Raw genomic sequence first — 20211 nt, 5'->3', positions numbered from 1 at the left:
TAAAAATAGATTTAAAAAAATAGGCGAAGACTCATAATATCAAAATACTATGAGGCTGCAAGGAGAGAGTATGTTGTATTGATGTAACATCAAAAAACACCTGGTAGGACTTTTTAGCAAGTGGAGGGTAAAAATAAAGGATCATAACTCAACCAAGACTGATATTTCCATGTTTTTTTTTATGGCTGGGAATTTATAATCCATTGTTTTCGAGCAGAAAAATTCAGTGGGGATGGAGAAAATATGCACAATTTTTTGCAGTGGGGATTGGCTTATTTGATTATTTTCAGTGAGGACAAAAATTGGAGTACAAATTTCCACTGGGGACGTTATTTTAGCCAATTTTTCCAGTGGGACGGGTTGTAAAAAATAAATTCCAGTATCCTCACTTCTTTAATCAAAAGTGTGACTTTTTTATCTCTAGGAAATTGATTGAAGCTAAAAGATATAATCGTGTTTATAATGTCATCCATTCGAGGTTTTTCATACGGCAGAAGAAGAGGCAGCACTGAGATATCTCAAGTTGGTCTGGCAAACTATCCTAATGAATCAGATGATTCTTTACAAGGAATTCCTTCAAAAAAATCAAATCAAGAAAGTGGATTACTTCTTCGACAAAAGAAGAAAGCTTTGCTGAAACAAAATAAAGAAAAATGTACCAAAAGAGCTTTAGAGACGTTGAGTAGTAGTTTATCGTTTGACGAGAACGTTATAAAGCAAAGAAGCTCACAGAATGTTCCTTTTGAAGCTTATTTTGATATTCGTAAAAGGCTGGAGACAAATATTGATCAACGGAAACCTGTTAACCAGACAATGCATAGTAGTTATTATAGAAACAGACATATGCCGTGTCATTTAGAACCAATAAAAGATGAATCTATAATAGAACCATCAGAAGATGCTAAAAATGTGAAAAGCTCAGAATCTTTATGGTTAGGTGTCATCAATAGTAGTGAACACTTGGCAAAAATTTCCCATAATCCAACTGAACAACAAAATACGAACATCAAACTAAGTCCCAAGGAAAATACATCAACAAAATTAACTTCTAACGAACACACGAAGAAACCTTTGAAGTCAGTCCAATCAGCAGCTGGCTGGGAAGAACATGTCCTTTCGTTGATTAGTGAGGGAACAGCAGATACTATTGTTAAAGAATTTTCAAATCACAATCAAACACAATTAAATAAGTATTTAGATAAAAAGAAACAAGATAACAAACCTTCATTAAATATTGAATCAAACGAAAGTTTGTCTGATGTATTCTCTACTAAAACCATTGAAAATCAAGAATCTATGCAAAAGGAAGTACATAAACACATAATGTACGACCATATAGATTTATCTGAATTAACATCAAAGAACGTTAAGAAAATGCCAAAAAAGTTCGAATCTCGTATCCAGCAAACATACCCGTTAACACCAGAAACATGGTCCAAGAACATTGAAATCAAAGCCAGCATGCAAAATAAGAATCAAAAGGGGATACGGAAATGGACAGACTATCCTCAAGAAATCAAGGTATGTTGAAATACAGATTAAAACAAAATAATATTGTTTTTCGGTCTTCTGTTTATCTTAATATTCTTTCTTTAAAACGAAAACAACTTTATTTTTTAACAATATGATAAATAGGCTTTCGCACGGTTCTAACATTATTTTTGAATTTTTCTGCTAAAAGTTTAAAACCTTGTGCTTTTATTCTGATTATAATACTGCTTTTGTAAATACCAATATTTTCAATTAATTTTTGTTTTTAGGAAGAAGTTTTAAAATTAAGTAAACTTTCAATCAAGAACTTAGTCGTTGACAAACCTCCGTCACAAAACATCGAACTGAAGATTGCCACCAGACAACGGAACAATAATAATTTACTCATTGCTGGTTCGTCTTTTTATTTTGGACCATATTCTATTTAAAAAACTCTTCACTCTTGAATTTATGTATATGAACCGGTTTGCCAAAGGGGAGTATTTGTATGAAAACTGATTTTCTTCTTAACTTATTTTTATCGATTCTGATTGATATAATGACACGTTCATGATTTTTCAGAAAACTACCAGTCATACTCATACTAATGGTTCATAAATTTTATTGGCTATTCGTACTATAGTAATAACATGGTTTGGAGGGTGATTTTGGATTAATAACCTCGAGGGGTTATTAATCCAAAATCACCCGAGAATACCATGTTATTCCACGTTAGTTATATGGTCAAAAAAAGAATTGAAGAACAATCAATCGTTTTTTTTTGTTTTTTTTTTCGAAACTTATAAAAACATTCGAAACTATAAAAAAACATTTGATTGACACTCTTGTCTAGATTTGCTTAAAAATTTTGTGCGATATTTTGTTAACCAATCAAAATGCTCTGAAGATATCGTACGATACTTTTCAACCAACAGAAATTCTTGTTTACATCAGGGCGATTACAAAAAAGCGGGGTTATTACGGATTTATCGCCCCGCTCGTCCCTTAAAAATCTAAGCTAAATGTAATCAACCATATAATTATGAAGATAACCTTCTCCAAGACCTGTTATTTTCCCTGTCAGCACTTAAAGGTTTTGTTTTTAAATAAGAGTGATACCGTTTGCTTACTCACCAATTTTAATTCACAAGCTTTTTCACATTGGATTGACACGAATGTGGAGCAAGATTGGTCAGAAAGAGGAAAAGAAAGACATTATTTTGCTTATATTAGCATAATATAACAATAGAGAGACACTGTCCTGATATGAAATATGTGTCTGATATGAAACGGAAACACTTATGTAAAAATAAAACCTTTAAGACGTTACTTCCATCTTATATGGGTTGTGAAATATTCATATTTTGTGTGATTTTATTTTTCAGTGGATGAATGGCGAACGAAATGGTTGTTAGAAAAGAAATGGCAAAGTAAAACTATTCTGCAATTGCGGGATGGAATGAAAAATATCAACGATCATGTCCGTCTTGCAGCTGTATCCGCAAGTGGGAAAGTTATACTCGATAGAAAAGAACGTTTTCGAAGGAAAGAAGGTATGGCAATTTAACGTATCATTCAAGCGGGAGGTGTATAAGTGTCCTTCTTTAAACTCCCCCTCGAACAAATGCCTTACCTTGGAGGAAAAATTTCAATAAAGGTCCCTACTATTAAAACCCCCCCAAAAAATATACATCCATCAGAGCGGTTTTTCGAAGTTAATACGATAATTTTGGTTATATATAAAGAGAAACTTTAGTTTTTGAGTCGGAACTCCCCTCCAAAGAAGAATTTTTAAAGGTGTTTGTTATTATTCAAAATGTGTAATGATAATAAAATCACCAATGATTTTACTCCTAAAAGTTGTAGCCAATAATTTCATTTGGCTTTACAATCTTTTATTAAATTTCATGTCTGGGAAAGTTAAAAATATGTAAAATGTGTCAAAACAAATCATGGTCAAAACACATAAATTGCATAACTTACTTCAAAGTATAACTGAATAGAGAATTTACTACTTTTAATCATTATGGTAGATATGATGCCAGAAGAATCGAATTGGCCCGAAGTGGAGAGTGAAATTATTAATGAAATAAAACTTTTGTTGGAAGATAAATCGAATGTGGTTGGTCTTGCAGCGTCCATCGCTTTGTACAGTGTCAACCAGGTCGATACAAAGGTAACGAACGATTTCCTATTATATTTGAGTTTAAGGGTCTCCTAAAAATGTTAGAAGTGAACCTTAACTTGATCAAATTTCGTGTGGATTAACTTTCGCGATTTTCGTGATTTTCTCTAGGAAAATGAAAGAAACTGAGTGAAAAGGGGACGCTCTTTGAATACATTCCAAACTGCTCTCCTAGAGTTATTTTTTACTCCCCCCCCCCGCCCTAGAATCCAGGAGGCGCCCACTATTCATATACAATTTTAAGGCGTTTGAAGCAAAACTCAGGTCACAGGACGATGAAATTCTAAAAGGGCTCGGCAGAGAACGTGTTAAAAAACAAAATTCTTTTCTTTCTCCCAACAGGCAACTAGACTACTTCTCAATACTGTTCAAAATGGTGCGCCAAGCGAGCGTTGGATAGCTTGTCAATGTTTAGCAGAATACAACATTCATGATGATTGCATCATTGTCGAAATGCTGAATATTGTGCAAAATGGAGCCGATCCTGTCAAAACAAAACGAATAGAAGCCTTTCTGAGAAAGCTTAGCAATTTAACGGTAATTTTTCTGTAGTGCGGTACACTTTTATCGGCTTACGTAGAATCACTATAACTTAGTAAGTTAAGCACCAGCCCATGAGCACCAACAAAAGTCCAACATTTTTAATTGTTTGGCAAAGATTGTGGAAAAGTTATAAAGGTTAACTTCAATAATACACTCTGCAATGATTTCGCAATATACTTTAAGTGGATAAATTTTGGCGTGGATTTAATTTGGCGATTGGCCAAAATACGATTTTTGGTGGGGATTTAATTTGGCGATACATCAATTTCGTAAAATTTGGCGGGGATTTAATTTGGCGAATTGGAAATTTTGTCACACTGAAATGGGTAAAAATTACTCAAAAATATACTAAAAAGTTGTGATTTTTCACATAAATCTCTTTTTGTTAAATTTGGCGGGGATTTAATTTGGCGAATTGCCAAATTTGGAAAATTTGGCGAGGATTTAATTTGGCGAATTTTGGCACAATTCGCCAAATTCGCCAAATTTAATCCCCGCCAAAATTTATCCACTAAAGGTATATCTACAAAATTAAAAAAGCATTAGATTTTATTTCTTAAGCCAAGGCAGCTGAAGCCAAATTAAGCCATCTTTGCCGAGTAGACCACAGTAGTAGACTAATTTCTGTACTGGCAATATGTTCAATCAGAGCCAACAACCTGAAATGTCGGTAAATGATATCCCAGAGAATGATCTTGATGATTTAAATTGTCAAACGCCGATCTGTAGTCTATTCATAAACCTGGCGCATTATTTTGCCTAACAAAAGTGAGTGTTTGGAGTGTTCTAAGGCCTGTAATAGGCTTCAGAAGGCCTGACAAGGGAATTTGAGTCGCCGCGTTTGGCTTGGTAGGCTAAACGCGGTGACGGCATAGCAAAAATGAGTGATAAAGGAGTGTTTTTAGGCCTTTAATGGGCTTCAGAAGGCCCGATAAGGAAATTTGGGTTGCTGCGTTTGGCTTGGTAGGCTAAACGTGCTCACGACATAGCAAAAATGAGTAATTGGGAAGTGTCCTAAGGCCTGTAATATGCGTTATAAATGCTATTATTTTAGTGTTTTAGATAAAGATTATCTGTGTTTCAAACCAATATGTCATATTTTTTCCATTGCACACTGCACTCGATAATAAACCGGATTTTTTCTGTTACACAGGACACCATTCAATACATGTTATCAGAGAGATTGAATAGCACCAGTTGGAATGATCGTATAATGGCTTGTCAACTCTTCCCCGTTTTAAGTGGACCCTTGAAAAAGGTAATGCAAATGACATGAAGAAAGCAATACAGAGCTGTTAATGAAGGCCAAAAACTACTTTTCCAAAAGAAAAAGTTTAACAACACGCATATATAAATTCATAGAAATAATGTTTGTATTGTTACACTGCGTGCAGTTTACCTTATTACACTCGTATACAGTTGACTCTCTCTAATTCGATCTTCAAGGGACCAGACATTTTTTTTCGCATATTAGAATAGAGGAAGATTCGAATCATAGAGTATAGTTATATGCGACTTTCCAGCTGAGGGGACCATTATTTTAATTCGAATTACAGAAAGACTCGAATAATAGAGTTTGGAATTAGAGAGAGAGTTTCCTGTACTCAAGTTATCAACGGGAATTGGTTAACCTTGCGTTAAGTACAACCGCTAAACAAAATTCGAGACAAAGTAGTTTTCAAAAGAGTCTGCTAAATGACGTGCCCTCATATTTTTGACGTGCCTTCGTGCCTGACGTGTCTTCGTGCTTGCGTGCCTTACGTGCCCAACGTGCTAACGTGCCTACGTGCCCTCCGAAATTTGACGTGCCCGACGTGCTTACGTGCCCTTTTAATAATATGAAGAATCCTGCAACAGAATCAACCCAGCAATCAGCCTTTTTTATAAAAGACTACTGTCTATTTGATTGAGGTTGAAAACATAGCCAATCAGATTTTGTCTGAAATTTGGTTTTTATTTTAGTAAGTGAGGACAGCGCTAAATTCGAATTTCTCACTGTAAATTTTTTGAGGCAGAAATCTGCCTCACAGCTCGTACCTGTCCTCTATATATCAGATTATAAAGATACAGGACGGGTCTCCTCTCTAAGGTCTATTATAAAAGAAGAGAAAGTTTTCAGTCCGACACTTTCTAGTCCGACCGCAAAAAAGTCCGTCAATACTTTTTTATACATCCGCTTGCTACCTACCTTTTTATAATGTATAGCCCTGGTCAAAAAGCTTGAAAATCTTATATGAGTTTACAAGATTCCGTAAGTTTTTATTTGAAGTTTCTTGTAAGAACTTAGATCGGTGTACGACTTTCTAGGTGACTTGAAATACCCAAATATACTGTTCACGAGATTGGAATATTCTTTTATATTTTATGTTTTCTTCTTTTTTAATAGATTTACAGGAAAAGATTTTCTTATCTGTGAAAAATATCTTATTTCGGTTAAAAAGGTGTGTTTAATTTATCTTCGAAATCCCACTAAGGGTCATAATCTAATTTCATTCTTTCTCTAAGCTACTAAGGTAATTATAAAAAGACCAGACATGTTCAAAAAACAAATATTAGGGCACGTCAAAATTCGAGGGCACGTCAAAATTTGAGGGCACGTCGAAATTTGAGGGCACGTCGAAATTCAAGGGCACGTCGAAATTCAAGGGCACGTCGAAATTCGAGGGCACGTCGAAATTCGAGGGCACGTCGAAATTCGAGGGCACGTCGAAATTTGAGGACACGTCGAAATTCGAGGGCACGTCGAAATTTGAGGGCACGTCAAAACTTTGGGCACGCAAGCACGTAGGCACGTCGGGCACGTCAAATTTTTGAGGGCACGAAGGCACGTAAGCACGCGAGCACGTCAAGGCACGCGAGCACGTCAAGGCACGCGAGCACATCAAGGCACGCGAGCACATCAAGGCACGCGAGCACGTAGGCACGTCAGGCACGCGAGCACGTAGGCACGTCAGGCACGTAGGGCACGAAGGCACGTCAAAAAAATGAGGGCACATGGGCACGTAGGGCACGTCATTTAGCAGACTCTTTTCAAAAACCCTGCCTTACGCGTTAATAAATTGTCACACTCATTTTTCCCGCGTTAAATACTTGATCGGTTATATAAGTGTAATAAGGTATTGAATTATGAATAACATAGATTGCTTTCTGGTGCACAACAAGCATTTCAACTTTTTCTACTGGCGCGTTAGATTTGAGCTATTGCATTTCTTCATTACTTTTTGAAAAATAATGTAGAAGTTTTTATTTAGAACTTTGTTAAAGAAGCGTTAAAGAATTTGGTATTTGTTAACAAATGTTAATGGCTAAATTTTTGTCTGCACCGCTATGTTACAACCTTTTAGTATGGAAATTTAAGCTTTTTGCGTACTTTGAGGGCTAATAAACCGCCAATGTAACTAGTGCGGGCAAATGGAGGGTACGGTATGTGCCGCCCTTAAGGTAACAATTTTTGGATTTCCAAAGTCTCGCTAAGGGTCGGGAAAATCAGAAAATCAAATTTCAGTCCCACTAAGGGTCGGAAAAATAGGAAAATTTCAACTTTTTACCACGGAAAGATCGAAATTTGGTCGTAAAATTCACAAAATTTTCCTTTGTTTTCTCCTTTTTGGTCCCGGTAAGGGTCGAAGGGTCGAAAGCCGGGTTGCACCCCCACCCCCGTCAGCTCGCAACCTTAGTACTCCCCCGGATGCGGGTTCAAAAGATTTTGAGAATGGGAGGCATGTACATATAGGGAATTGAGACCCTTCTTCACGGCAATGAAATGTTTAATAGGAGCCTTCATTTATCATATTATAGGATGTAGCCAACAAATTATCGTATATAGCATGGCATGATTGGAATAAAGAAGTCCGAATGGCAGCAGCTACTACTCTTGGACGTACTGGCAACGGAAAGGTATTTTCTGTTCGACGTCCGCCTCCTTTACATGCGATAGTCAGCACCAATGGTCTCAGATATAACTCATTCTTATGATTCGACATTCGGTACAGCTGTAAAGTACTGACCCAATACCCCCTGAATCATGGAATGACGGATAGGAAAAATTATCGAGGAAAAAACTTGCTCGTCACGTTTTGAATATTATAGTAAGCAAAATCTTCAGAAAGGGTTGAAGTTAATACCGGGTAACTAAAAACTGGCTGGTGTTATCTGAGACAAAAAATTCCTAGAAATCAGAGTTAGTACTCTATGGGTTAATACAATACGGGAATAACTCCTCTTGGTGTTATCACACGTGTTTTCTGCTAGTAGTCGTAGGTTTAATTGCTGCTTTCTGAAGTAAATGTTATCTTGAATTTATCAGTTTAATCTTACTGCCACTGTATTTTGTTAATTTCTTCACCCCTGTTGGGTGAGTCAAGCTGGGTCAATTAGTTGTAAACAATTACGTCGCTTTTTTACCAAACTCGTTCCTAGTCCCTTAGCTTGCCTTTTTATGACTCTGATGGCGCTCGCGACTGTGTCACGTCCAGCCCAGACCTTATTACTACTACTAGACGTTTTATTCCTACTTTGAACAACCATTTTTTTTCAGCTGATACATGACGCCTTATGCAAATACCTAAAGAGTCCGAAAACATCGCAACAGATTGAAGCTTTACGAAAGGTTAGTGAAATCTAGACGATGCTATTGTCCGTTTAGAGAAATAGTTATAAACGTGGGAAAATATATGCGCAGTATAGTTAGGGCGTCAGGGCGGTTTATGGAAAATATATTTTCCACGATAGAGTTTGGAACAAACTGTAAAAACATCTCCGCCACTGTAGTCGCGCGGCTGAGGTCGAAAAAAGTGGCTAGAAAATGATTTTCGTGATACACCTCTTAGATTCCACTTTTTTCGATGGAAACTCTCGAATTAGTATATGTAGATTCCAAAATCAAAAAGTTTCCACGATATTATCGTGCAAGTAACGAGTAATTGGCGATTTTTTGCATTTCCAGGCAAAATTGCAAGGCCTGGAAATTCATGATTTTTGGGGGGTCCTCAAATTAAAAAAATACCTATATCACATGATAGAGCTCTTCAAACTGAGCAAAAAAGTGTATTACACCAAAGTCCCAACTTCTCTAGATCAAATGTTATGGGCCTATTTGTGGTCAAAAAGGTGTTTAATTTTGCATAAATTAATGCAGATTGTGGGGAAATTCCCTGTTTTCCATCAGTTTTTTACCACAAATAGGCCCATAACTTTTGATCTAGAGAAGTTGGGACTTTGGTGTAATACACTTTTTTGCTCAGTTTGAAGAGCTCTATCATGTGGTATAGGTCTTTTTTTAATTTGAGGACCCCCCAAAAATCATGAATTTCCAGGCCTTGCAATTTTGCCTGGAAACGCAAAAAATCGCCAATTACTCGTTACTTGCACGATAATATCGTGGAAACTTTTTGATTTTGTAATCTACACATACTAATTCGCGAGTTTCCGTTGTTTTTTTTGGAATCTAAAAGATGTATCACGAAATGAAACGTTTTTCGACCTCAGCCGCGCGACTACTGCTTACTCCACTCTGGGCTAACCACCTGTTCACAAAATTTTCTCGCCTCATAAAACTGCAGTATACCCTTTTTTAGTGATCTTGTAGACGATAGGATCGTCTAGGTGAAATATTGATATTTATTACTCATGATTATTTTTCAACAAAAATGAAGCAATTCTCAGAGAGTTTGTTTTTTTACAGGCTTTTCGGTTGTTGTTCTGAATGAAGATAAAATATCTTAAGGTGATTTGACACTATTTCATTCCCTCCCTTTTAATTCAAGACATATGAAATTATTTTAGGGCAGGAAATCGCCAAACTTATTTTAATTTCTTATTTTATGGAAATGGGCATTACTCTACATTTGTGTCTATTTTCCACCACAAGCGGTTAATCAGCATAAAAAGCTAGTCAAAACAGTGAGATCAGGGGGGGGTACAAAGGCAGGGTACTAACCCATAGCCGGGTGGTGGTGTCTATTTTTGCATTTCAAAAAAGTTAGTACCCGGTTCTACTTTAGGGGTGGGGGTGTGTATTTTTCACTCTTCTAGCAAGTACAGGGTACTATTTGGGTACTTTTTCACAGAGTTTTGCTCCTTTTTCAATAAAAAATGTATTTTGTAATATTTTGACTTTTTTCAAATATTATTTTTTTGATTTGAATTTTTTTTTAATTGAGAAACTTTTTTTTACTCTTTCGAGAAATTTTTTGATTTTTGTGAAGACAAAACTTCCGAAATGGTCAAGAAGTGTGTTATTAAGGGCTCTGACCATAGTGAATTTTTCATAATTGCTGTGTTTAAAATGTGTTTTCTGACTGATGTAACCAACAAAACTATGGCATGTTATACATTTTCTGTTAGACAAACTATTCCTAAATCTGAAAATCCAAAAATTGCATTGAAAAAATTTGACGAAGAAGAAAATGAAGACTTTTGCGAGAAAGAGTATTTCAACTTTGAAGAGCTTAGTTTTGGCGAAGAAAAAACATTTTGGAAAATTTTTCGCAGTAGATGGTGTATCTTTTACCGAACAGTATAAATTTTTGCGGAAAATTTTTGTAAATGCTTCTTTGTCTCGAAATCTTCAAAATAGTGGTTTTTCATCAATTTTTCATCCAGATTTGGCTTAAAAAAACAGTCATAACTTTCGACACATCTTTTTAGAAAAATTTTCCGCAAAATTTTAAATAGTTCAATTCTTTGCGGACAGTGTAAAGAAATTTTGAAACAAAAAAGTTAATTACCCATTAAAACTAAGCAATTTTTTGTAAAAGAGGGTGATGCAACATATTATTAACATCTTTTTAAATTCATAACGTCATTTTTGCAATTAAATTCTTAATTACTCTTAAGGGATTCGATTAAAAAGCAATTTATAAAGGCTATTCTTTGTTAAAAGTGTTAAGGAACCTGAAATATAACTTTTATGTTCAAATAACAAAATCAATTTGGACTGGTCAGAGCCTTTAAAATCAAAGGACAAAAACTCTGACTTAATCAATGATAGTTTGTTTGAATTATCTGTCCATTTCAGTCAGAAAAACTAACATAGCACCCTCTCTTTTGGTCTAATCTGTAAAATATAAGATTTTAGGGGGTGGTGTCTCTATTTTTACCAGCAAAAATGAAGAAGAACCCAGTACTAAATATGGGTGGGTGGTACTAAAAAGAAATTGAGTGAAAAATCAAGTTAGTACCCTATGGGTTAGTACCCTGCCCCCCTCTGGTGAGATAGTAGTATGTGATTATAACAATAAATATTCTTTTTTACATTGTACACCATTACTTCACTTAAATTAAAGTGAATCTCTAAATGGATAAAATTGCTCTGATAAATGATGAAATGAAAAACGACAAACACGAATAAAAGAAATACCAAATCTGTCCACGAACCAGGCTTCAAATTTCTGATCAAATTTTTGACCTGCTTGGAAAGATGGTGACCTATCATTTGTTTCCCCTCCCTTTAGAGCTTTAAGGCATGTTAAGCTTTTGTTTTTTAATGCCCTTCGGCATCTTGTAGCATTTAGATTAGATTGGCACGCCACCCGTATTACGCGGGAAAAGTGAGCGTAGGAGTTAGATAAGCGTAGGAAGAAATTTTGTTGGCGGTAAGGGCTGTTAATCAGCACTCTCTCACCAATTTAAGCTCGTTCTCCTACGGTCTTATTTCAGAAAACTTCCTTTTCATTTCAGATTTCGAACCTTGGCATTGTGACTGCACAATTGATGGTACCATTTTTGTTATGCTTGAAATCGCAACATGGCACAGTTGCTTTGGAAGCAATGAGGGTAAATCTGATTATTAGTCTTTCTTGCTTTCGACCGACACTAAGCCGTAAAAGGACATCACTTTTAACGTATCTCTTATCATTTGCCTACTCAGCATTTTTAAACAAACTCCCCTTTTGGTAACGCGTGAGCTGATTGTCAGCGTAGTTGTACGTCTCTTTAAAAAAAGATATCTTTAAGTCTGTAGCGTAGACAGGGGTGAAGGAATATTTGCTTAGGAGAGCAGATTTAAACGACACACTAATTATGTTTTCATACCACGAATAGGTAAGTGCTTTGTCGTAGAAATCTGCCCTCCAACGCAGAGCGTTCTTCTCCTCTTGTCTACGCTTCTGAAGTCTTTAAAATCTGTCTGTTATGCTGTGTGCCTACTGGTGATGGTAGATCGCACGAAATTTCTTTAATCCCATTAATACTCATTAATGTTTTTATTTTGCAGGTGATTCGGTTGAATTGGTTATGTACTGATGAGATTGTCAATACTTTGTCCATGCTTATCACCTCCGATCGAAATCTCAAAGTTAAACTTAATGCAATCAAAAGTAGGTTTCCTCAGTAAATTGGCCAACAACCCTGAGTTGCTGGAGAACTCGTCGCTTCTAGCCTCATAAAGATCTATTTTCAAGTTAGCCTTTTTCACATTTCTGCCAGGCTATACTTGTTCTAACGATAAATTCTGTGTGACTTTTTGGGGAAAGTACGTCAAGGCAAGGTCTGGACCAATAAATATAGATATACCTGATTTTCGCGGGAACAAATTTTCGCGTTTTTGGTTGTCTACCGCGAAAATCAATTCCGCGAAATGCAATTTTACTAAAAATCCTCAAAAACCCCTAGAAATATAAAAGAATTTCGGCAAAAAGTGTGTGTCAACTGCCTGGGGGGCCACTCGATTTTGAAACGACGGTATGACGGTATGTGCCGCGCAAAATCTGCTTTTCAAAATCGTACCCTTACAGTACAGTTCATTAAGGCTGAAAAGGTACCCTTTCAGTGCATTTTCTCTTGATTTACCCAACCTTTATAGTGCACTATATTTTTCAGCGATAAATCTGCGTGAAAAAAGAAGCTTGGGAAATTTTCTGTTTCAAAGAAAAACTAAGAAAAATATTTTTGTCAGCTGTAGTTATTAGACAATAGAAACTTTTTCAAACAAACGAGAAGTAAAAACCTTTCTTTTTATCAATTATTTTGAATTTGTTTTAAAATTCGACTCTTGCAGTGCAATTTCACAGAAACACACCCTTACAGTGCATTTTGGGATGCTGAAAAACCCCAACCTTAAGCGCGGCACATGACGTTGGCCAGATCATATGAGTGCCCCCCCTGGGTCAATTGAAAATTAGTTTCGCAAAATGCTTCAATTTAGTACCCTCACACCGAGAAAATTAGCGAAATTTAGTTCCCGTGAAAATAAGTTCCCTTAAGGTATATCATAGTTTACATCTCGCTTAATTGGTGGAAAATATTTTTTGTACTTGGTCCGTCAAAAGAAAAGTTCCCTTATCATGCTCATGATAACCTGATTTTAGTCTAATTCTAACCTTCTTTTTTTTGTTTTTTTTTGCGTCAGTAAATATCTACCCTCCCCTGCCAATTGGATACGCCTTCGATTTCTGTACCACTCTAAATCAAGGCGAATTCAAAAAAATATATTTACGATAGTTTACTTCAAACTCTTTCTATATTTTTTATCCTTCAGCACTTGGGGTTATCGGAGAAAAAAATAATTTAATGATCCGTGAAATCTTACTTTGGTGCATACGCTTTGAGAAAGATCGAATGTTACGACAAGCGTCATGTCAGGCAATCGGCAAGATCAAATATTCAGACAAAGAAGTCATTAATACAATGCAAGATATGTTGGTAGTAGAGGATAACAAACACTTTCGAAGGTACCCTATAATCCTTAGGACCTTATCGGAGTTTTTGATTTTCCTTAAAAAGCGATGCATTGTGGGATTGTTTCGAGTGTATTACAATAGAATTCCCTCGAGGAATTCCTAAGAGATTTCTATTGTAATACACTCGAAACAATCCCACAATGCATCACTTTGTTAGAAAAATCAAAAACTCCGATAAGGTCTATTACTCATAGTAGAAGGGTCAAAATGCCGGTATTACTTCAAAAGGGCCATAACTTTTGATACAGAGACTTAATGAGACTTTCTGCGTCGATTTGTATGACAATTTGAAGGCATTTGAAGCAAAGCCGAGGCCACAAATGCCTTTGAAAGTCAAATTTTTTACAGATTCGAAGAGGTCAAATTTTTCGATTTCGGAAAGTTTAGATTTACATCATTTTTTGTTTTTTACAATCTTAATTTAAACTTTTTTGGAAACACTCGCCAGATTTATTTTATGTAAATCTCAATAATGATTCGTTTCGATTTCAGTTTAATTTCAAACACATTGAATTCGTTGGGTTATGAGGATACATGTGACGAGAGCATGATCAGCGCCGTGCAAGAACGCGTTAAGGAGCTTTGCCAGAAGGATAACGTTCTCTTGAAAATCTTGGCTGGATCGCAATCAAATCTTCTACAAAAATATCGAAACTCTAAACAGATTGACGAGGTAAGTAACACTCACTAAAGACCCATTAATTTTTCTGAGGCTCGGCTGTTCTTATTTTTTGACACTTTGAGTTCTTGTTTTTAGGTAGAATTTAGGTATTTTAGGCTTTCACCCAATTTCACCACTTTGATCCTTCAGCAATTAAAGGTTCTCTTTTTTGACATTTTCGAGCCACATTTCTCTTAAAAAACAGGAGAAATTCTGCCTCTTTTGGAATTATTTTGTTGCTCTCCACCGTTTTGTTTATGGAGGTAAACGAACCAGCTTTTGCGTATGTTTCCCGAGCTGATGAAGTTCTGTCGTAGTTCCTGTAAAGTTCTAGTATGTTAGTTTGTTATTGCGCTTAAAATATTATCCTAAAAAGACATTATCATTAAAAGTTAAAAGACAAAAACTTTTCCAAAGCCTACACAAACACAAACACCTTTATTGGCCTATCGAAAATTCTAGACACAGCGTTGTAACTCTATAAAAACATCAAAATAGAAAAGTATGGCGAAAATAAGAACATCTTTAGGCTTGAAACTCAAAAAGTTAAGTACCGTTGAATCACTCTAATTCGATTTTTAAAGGGCCAAGAATTTTCTTCGAATTAGAGAAATATTGAGAGGATTTTATGCGATTTCCCATCTGAAGGGATCAATACTTAAATTCGAATGGGCTATTCCAGAAATAGGTTTTTTGAATGATAAAATTCAGGGTGGTCAGTATAACGAGGTCGAAAATCCAGGGTGGTCCAAAGAAATGAGAGAAAAAAATCCAAGGGGGTCCTGAAAAATTGGAGAAAAATCCACCTTTTTAAAAAAAGATCTCATCAACATAGGGGGTACAAATTTTTTTCTGGGATAGCCCAATTACAGAAAGATTCGAATAATAGAGGTTCGAATTAGAGAGAGTTGACTGTACATCCAAAGTCTTCGTGTCTATAATCTTTTAGGCTGAAAACGAAAGTTCTGAAGACAACGATGAAGGGGATGATACGTTTGATGAAGATCGATTTTCAATCAACCAACCTTTCTATCCTACACTTGAAGCATATCGAGCACGTCAAATCACTCATCCCAGTATCTCGCTCCCTGACATCCAACCTTCTTATATACCCTTCTGGTCTGAATCGATCAGTAGTTTGAGAGAAGAGGGCGCTCAAGGCGGAGTATATTCGCTCAAATAATGGCGGCAAATGGGTGGAAAGATATTGGCCTTTTAAAAGGAAAGACATTTCATAAAGTAAAGTTATTATGTTAATGTCTCTAATGTTATTTGTTTTGGATTTGATTTTTTTTACTTGTATATAGATATAATTAATGCGTTAAAATATGAAATATTTTGATATCTTGGTATAAAACGTCTGTTGGTTTATATTAATGATTATTTTTCACAAACCATAACATACCTGAGTACTGTTTTAACCCTATTGTGTCATGAAACAACAAATTTGATATATGTTATGCTAGTAGGTTTAAGTAATGCTCGAGAAGAAAAAAAAATCTCAAAAAATGTTGGCTAACATTTCCGCCAAAATTTGCATGTTGGTGGCATGTTTATTGTCGGTTTGGGCTGGGTAACCAACATGTTGGCCAACATTTAGTTTACGAACGTTTTTCGATATGCTTCTTCATTGGAAGTCAAAAACAAATGAATGAACATTTCGTATATTGGCTGCTTGGCTCTCTCTCGATGAATCCAGGATTGGGCTCTTCCAGCCGGGGGTAGCGAAAAACCTCAAAATTTGGGTTGTCCAGGGGTAAACTTGCTCTGTCCGGGGGTAGTTTGGGTGGTCCGGGGGGGGGGGCAAAAGTCACTTTATCCAGGGGATAAATCACTGAAAATTGTTATACCTTCCATCCCCCATATACAATTTTTTTTCTAGAAGAGCCCATTTATACACTTTTAAAAGAGCTGTGGTTGCATATGACGTTTAGGTTTAAAAAAACATTTAAGCTATATAATTTCGTAAACAGACAATTTCACATTTTCCCAACTTTTCAGGCCCGGCGGAAGGGGGAGACTGGGGTGACTTTAGCCTCCCCAATTTTAAGAAAATGAGATTTTTTTCTCAAATTCCTAGTGAATTTTATCCCATTTGAGCCTTCAGCCTCCCCCACTTTTACGGTTGTTCCGCCGGGTATGCTTTTTGTTTAGTTCAGTACGATATATTGAGAATGAAAAACTTGAATTTTCTGATTGAAACGTTTCTACCTTTTGTGGGCCCATTTCTTAGAAAGAATGATTGAAGCGATGGTGTTGGGATGAGATGGAGTTTTTACAAGCTCTTATTTGATTTGGTTGGTCTTTAGCCATTAATAAAACAATTTCGTTACTTTTTCTAAAGAACGCGTCATTTTTATTACTTCAAATGATCAATTATTAAGGTATCTTATAAAAACTCCATCTCATCTGATGGTGTTTGAAAGCAAAAGCTCTAAGGAAAACAAATATAAAAAACTTCTGAAAGAAGATCAAGCTGAGGAACCAGGGCAAGGTTTGTAATTTTATAATTTTATCAAAGGTTTTTTCGCAACTTCAGTTGAGCTACCTAGAATCTGAGAATGTCTGTTTGCCTGTATGCATGTCTGTATGTCACCTCAAAATTTTGGGGCAGGCTGGAGATTTCAAAAATGGTCCGCTTTGATTGAAGTTTTGTACACTTGTTCCTTGGGTGAATATTTGGGGGATTTATATTTTTTTCATTTTTTGAAAATGTTGATTTTTGAGTAATTTAAATAATACTGAAGTTGAGCCAGAGCGGTTAGCACGTTCGACAGTAATGATTAATAGTAATTATCTACGGTGTAGGAAATAATCTCAATATTTTGAAGGCCTAGTAAGAAAGTTTTTCTTTTCTATAGTCACCAGCTCAATATAGTCCTTAGGGATAGCTCTGAAAGGCAATCCATTTCGTTTATAATCGGAAGCATGGGTTTATGGAAAAATGGGGATGGAAGAATTTCAGGCTTCACCCCACAGTTGGTGATTTACCCGCAATTTTCCAATAGGGGGGTGTTCTTTCGGGGGTATGAATCTGGAATATGAATCTCTGTCTTCTGACATTACGTCACTTTCAAGTTATTTTTGTAATTTTTCACTGATAATTTATTTTTTAACCGATTGATCTTTTTTATTTTAATCAAATTATATTACATGCCAAAAGAAATTTAATTTAGCACTTTATATAACAAAAGTTTAATTATTAGACCGAATGGGCAATATTCTAAACAGATTCTATCAGACATGAAGTGTAATTCAACAGAAATATTTCTAGATATAAAATAAACCTACCGATACATATTTCTTATAATAATAATAATTTCTAATATTGATAAAAAACCTTCCCTTATTTTTATTATTTGTATTCAGTACTGAATAATTAAAAAGAGGGAAATATACGAGCGGCACTTTAGCTTAAGAGGTGCGAAAGTAAAGTACTAAAAACCCTTGGGCGTGGTCAATATAAAAGAGAAGCTAGAATTGTCTGAAATTTGTTTTAAAAATCAAACATGTGGTAACCTTTTCCGAAAAGTTGTTTTGGAACAAGTATTCCTTGGCCAAGTCTAAAAAGATCTGTCTGAGAGACCATGATCTGATGTTCAGACGCCCTTGACACTTTTGACTATTTGGGCGGTTGTTTGACGGGCGTTCCACCATGAGGGCGTGATTATTCCTCATCGTCATCATCATCATCTTCTTCTTCAGTTTCGTAAACGCTTTCACCGGAATCATCTTTATCGTCATCTTCACTCGAATAATTCCAATGCTCTCCAGGATCGAAATCTTTCGCTTCTGATACTGCCACCTGGGAATAACAGAAAAACACCATATCAATTTGCAGGACATGATTGAGGATTATTTGAGGAAATTGCAAAGGAACAAAATGTATATTCATGATATGCACCATTGCAATGTCTTCACTGACCGAACATCTGACTGGTTGAAAGTGACGTATTGACTGATTTTACGTCACTTACAATCAATCAGCTATTGGGTCCATGATGTAATATCAGAAAACATTGCAATGGTACATATCGTGAACAGAATAATCTCCACGCTGTCCCGTTCCAACCCAAACAGCGTCCGTAGAAGAAATCATTTTTAGAACAAGCCTAGTGACAAAAGCAACAGTCATTTCAAAGACATCTTAAAAAATGATGAAGGGGGCTTGATTATATAAAAAATAGATACACAAAACACTTGTAAGATGTATTATACACGCGATGCACGTATTCCATATTCAAAGGTTAAAAATATTAGTTCACCATTAGTCTTCGTGTTGAACGCATTTATTACCGAATCACATAAGAAATTTGAGAAACGAGCTAAAGTGGAGTCTCCATAACTCGAACAAGCACGGGGAACGCAAATTGTTTATGGAGTTATGCAGTCAGGTTGTTATCCGAAGGGATGAGAAAACTTGTTTGAGTTAAGGAGACATTCCAGTTATAATAGAGAGTCAAATTAAAGAGACTCAAACAGTACTTACTTTTAGAGGTTTAGTCATATCGAAATCAACATAAGAATCTGACTTGACCACCACAATGTATTGATAAATGCCTGGTTTCTCTGGTGCTGAGAATTTCAATTGCACCTAAGAAGGGTGAGAAGGAGAGCTCTGGTCAGTGGGTAGTCAAAAGTAGTCAAAGTTTTAAAATCTAAGTACCCCAAAATTAAGGTAACTATAGATCTTCTCTTGACTAATGAAAATATTTAATAAACGGGTTTGGAAAACAATCGAACTAAAAAATTAAGCACTTAGTATTGCAAGAGTAGACAAACCTTTTCAGTAACTTTGAGATTGGTGACTTGCTGTGGAGCTGTGACTAATTGATTGTTCTTCTTATTGATCAAGTATACCCACCAATATTCGTGTTTTTCCTATCCAACCAAAATGATTCAGTTAAATTCAGTTCAAAGAATCGAAATGAACACGTAAGTTTCTCATCTGAAGTTTTTAAATATGGCGAGACCAGTTTGATTTTATAGTAGAGGGCATTTTGTAAAATCGCTCGACTGTTTTGTTAGAAGCACTTGTTATACATTTTTGGAAAGATAAGGGGTAGGGGAATCGAAATTACTATGTTTCCAATTTTTTTTCGGACACTTTGGTGTGATTTTCGGACAAATATGACGGTCTCAGGCAAAAATCATAGGGCTAATAATTAATGAAAATTTTAGCTCGAGAAAACGGAGACCTGTTGTATATTTTTGAAAAGCTCTCAAAAAATTAGGATTAGAGATATATTGCAAGTATAGGTGATTTCAGTACCTAACTCGAGATATTGAGCTTCAAAAAGCGCAAAAACTGGATAAAATAGCTGTTTCTGGCTGAAAAACACGGTTTTCAAGGGTTAATATCTCGAGTTAGGTACAGATATCACCTATGCTTGCAATATATCTCTAATCTTAATTTTTTGAGAGCTTTCCAAAAATATACAACAGGTCTCCGTTTTCTCAAGCTAAAACCATCGATGCTAAAACTTTCAATAATTTTCTACCCTATAATTTTTTCCTGAGACCGTCATATTTGTCCAAAATCACACCAAAGTGTCCGAAAAAAATTGGCGCCCAAGTAATTTTGATTCCCCTACCTCTTAGCTTTCCAAAAATGTATAACAAGTGCTTCGACCAAAACAATTGAACGATTTTACAAAATGCCCTTTACTATA

General features: G+C 35.8%; 1 protein-coding gene across 1 annotated transcript; it reads left to right on the top strand.

Annotated features, from left to right (window-relative positions):
• The first annotated feature begins 428 nt into the window (after positions 1–428).
• Positions 429–15916, top strand: LOC136822502 (HEAT repeat-containing protein 4-like). The gene is made up of 13 exons (XM_067078769.1): positions 429–1521; positions 1761–1884; positions 2856–3023; positions 3504–3646; positions 3998–4192; positions 5352–5456; positions 7997–8095; positions 8736–8807; positions 11879–11974; positions 12414–12516; positions 13677–13869; positions 14371–14551; positions 15489–15916. Exons 1-13 carry the CDS (start codon positions 463–465, stop codon positions 15720–15722), a joined length of 2772 nt encoding a protein of 923 aa, XP_066934870.1. The 5' UTR covers positions 429–462; the 3' UTR covers positions 15723–15916.
• Positions 15917–20211: the final 4295 nt, after the last annotated feature.

Source organism: Clytia hemisphaerica, unplaced genomic scaffold, assembly GCF_902728285.1.
Source record: "Clytia hemisphaerica strain Z4C2 unplaced genomic scaffold, Clytia hemisphaerica genome assembly, whole genome shotgun sequence".
Classification (NCBI taxonomy): Eukaryota; Metazoa; Cnidaria; class Hydrozoa; order Leptothecata; family Clytiidae; genus Clytia; species Clytia hemisphaerica.
Note: the sequence above shows the minus strand (reverse complement) of the source record. Positions and strands in the feature narration are given on the sequence as shown.

Excerpts from the sequence above, each read along its gene's own strand:
- LOC136822502 (XM_067078769.1), top strand. The coding sequence starts at position 463 with ATGTCATCCATTCGAGGTTTTTCATACGGCAGAAGAAGAGGCAGCACT. Across the intron at positions 4,193-5,351 it reads GAAAGCTTAGCAATTTAACG|GACACCATTCAATACATGTT; the intron begins GTAATTTTTCTG and ends TCTGTTACACAG. Across the intron at positions 12,517-13,676 it reads TAAACTTAATGCAATCAAAA|CACTTGGGGTTATCGGAGAA; the intron begins GTAGGTTTCCTC and ends TTTATCCTTCAG.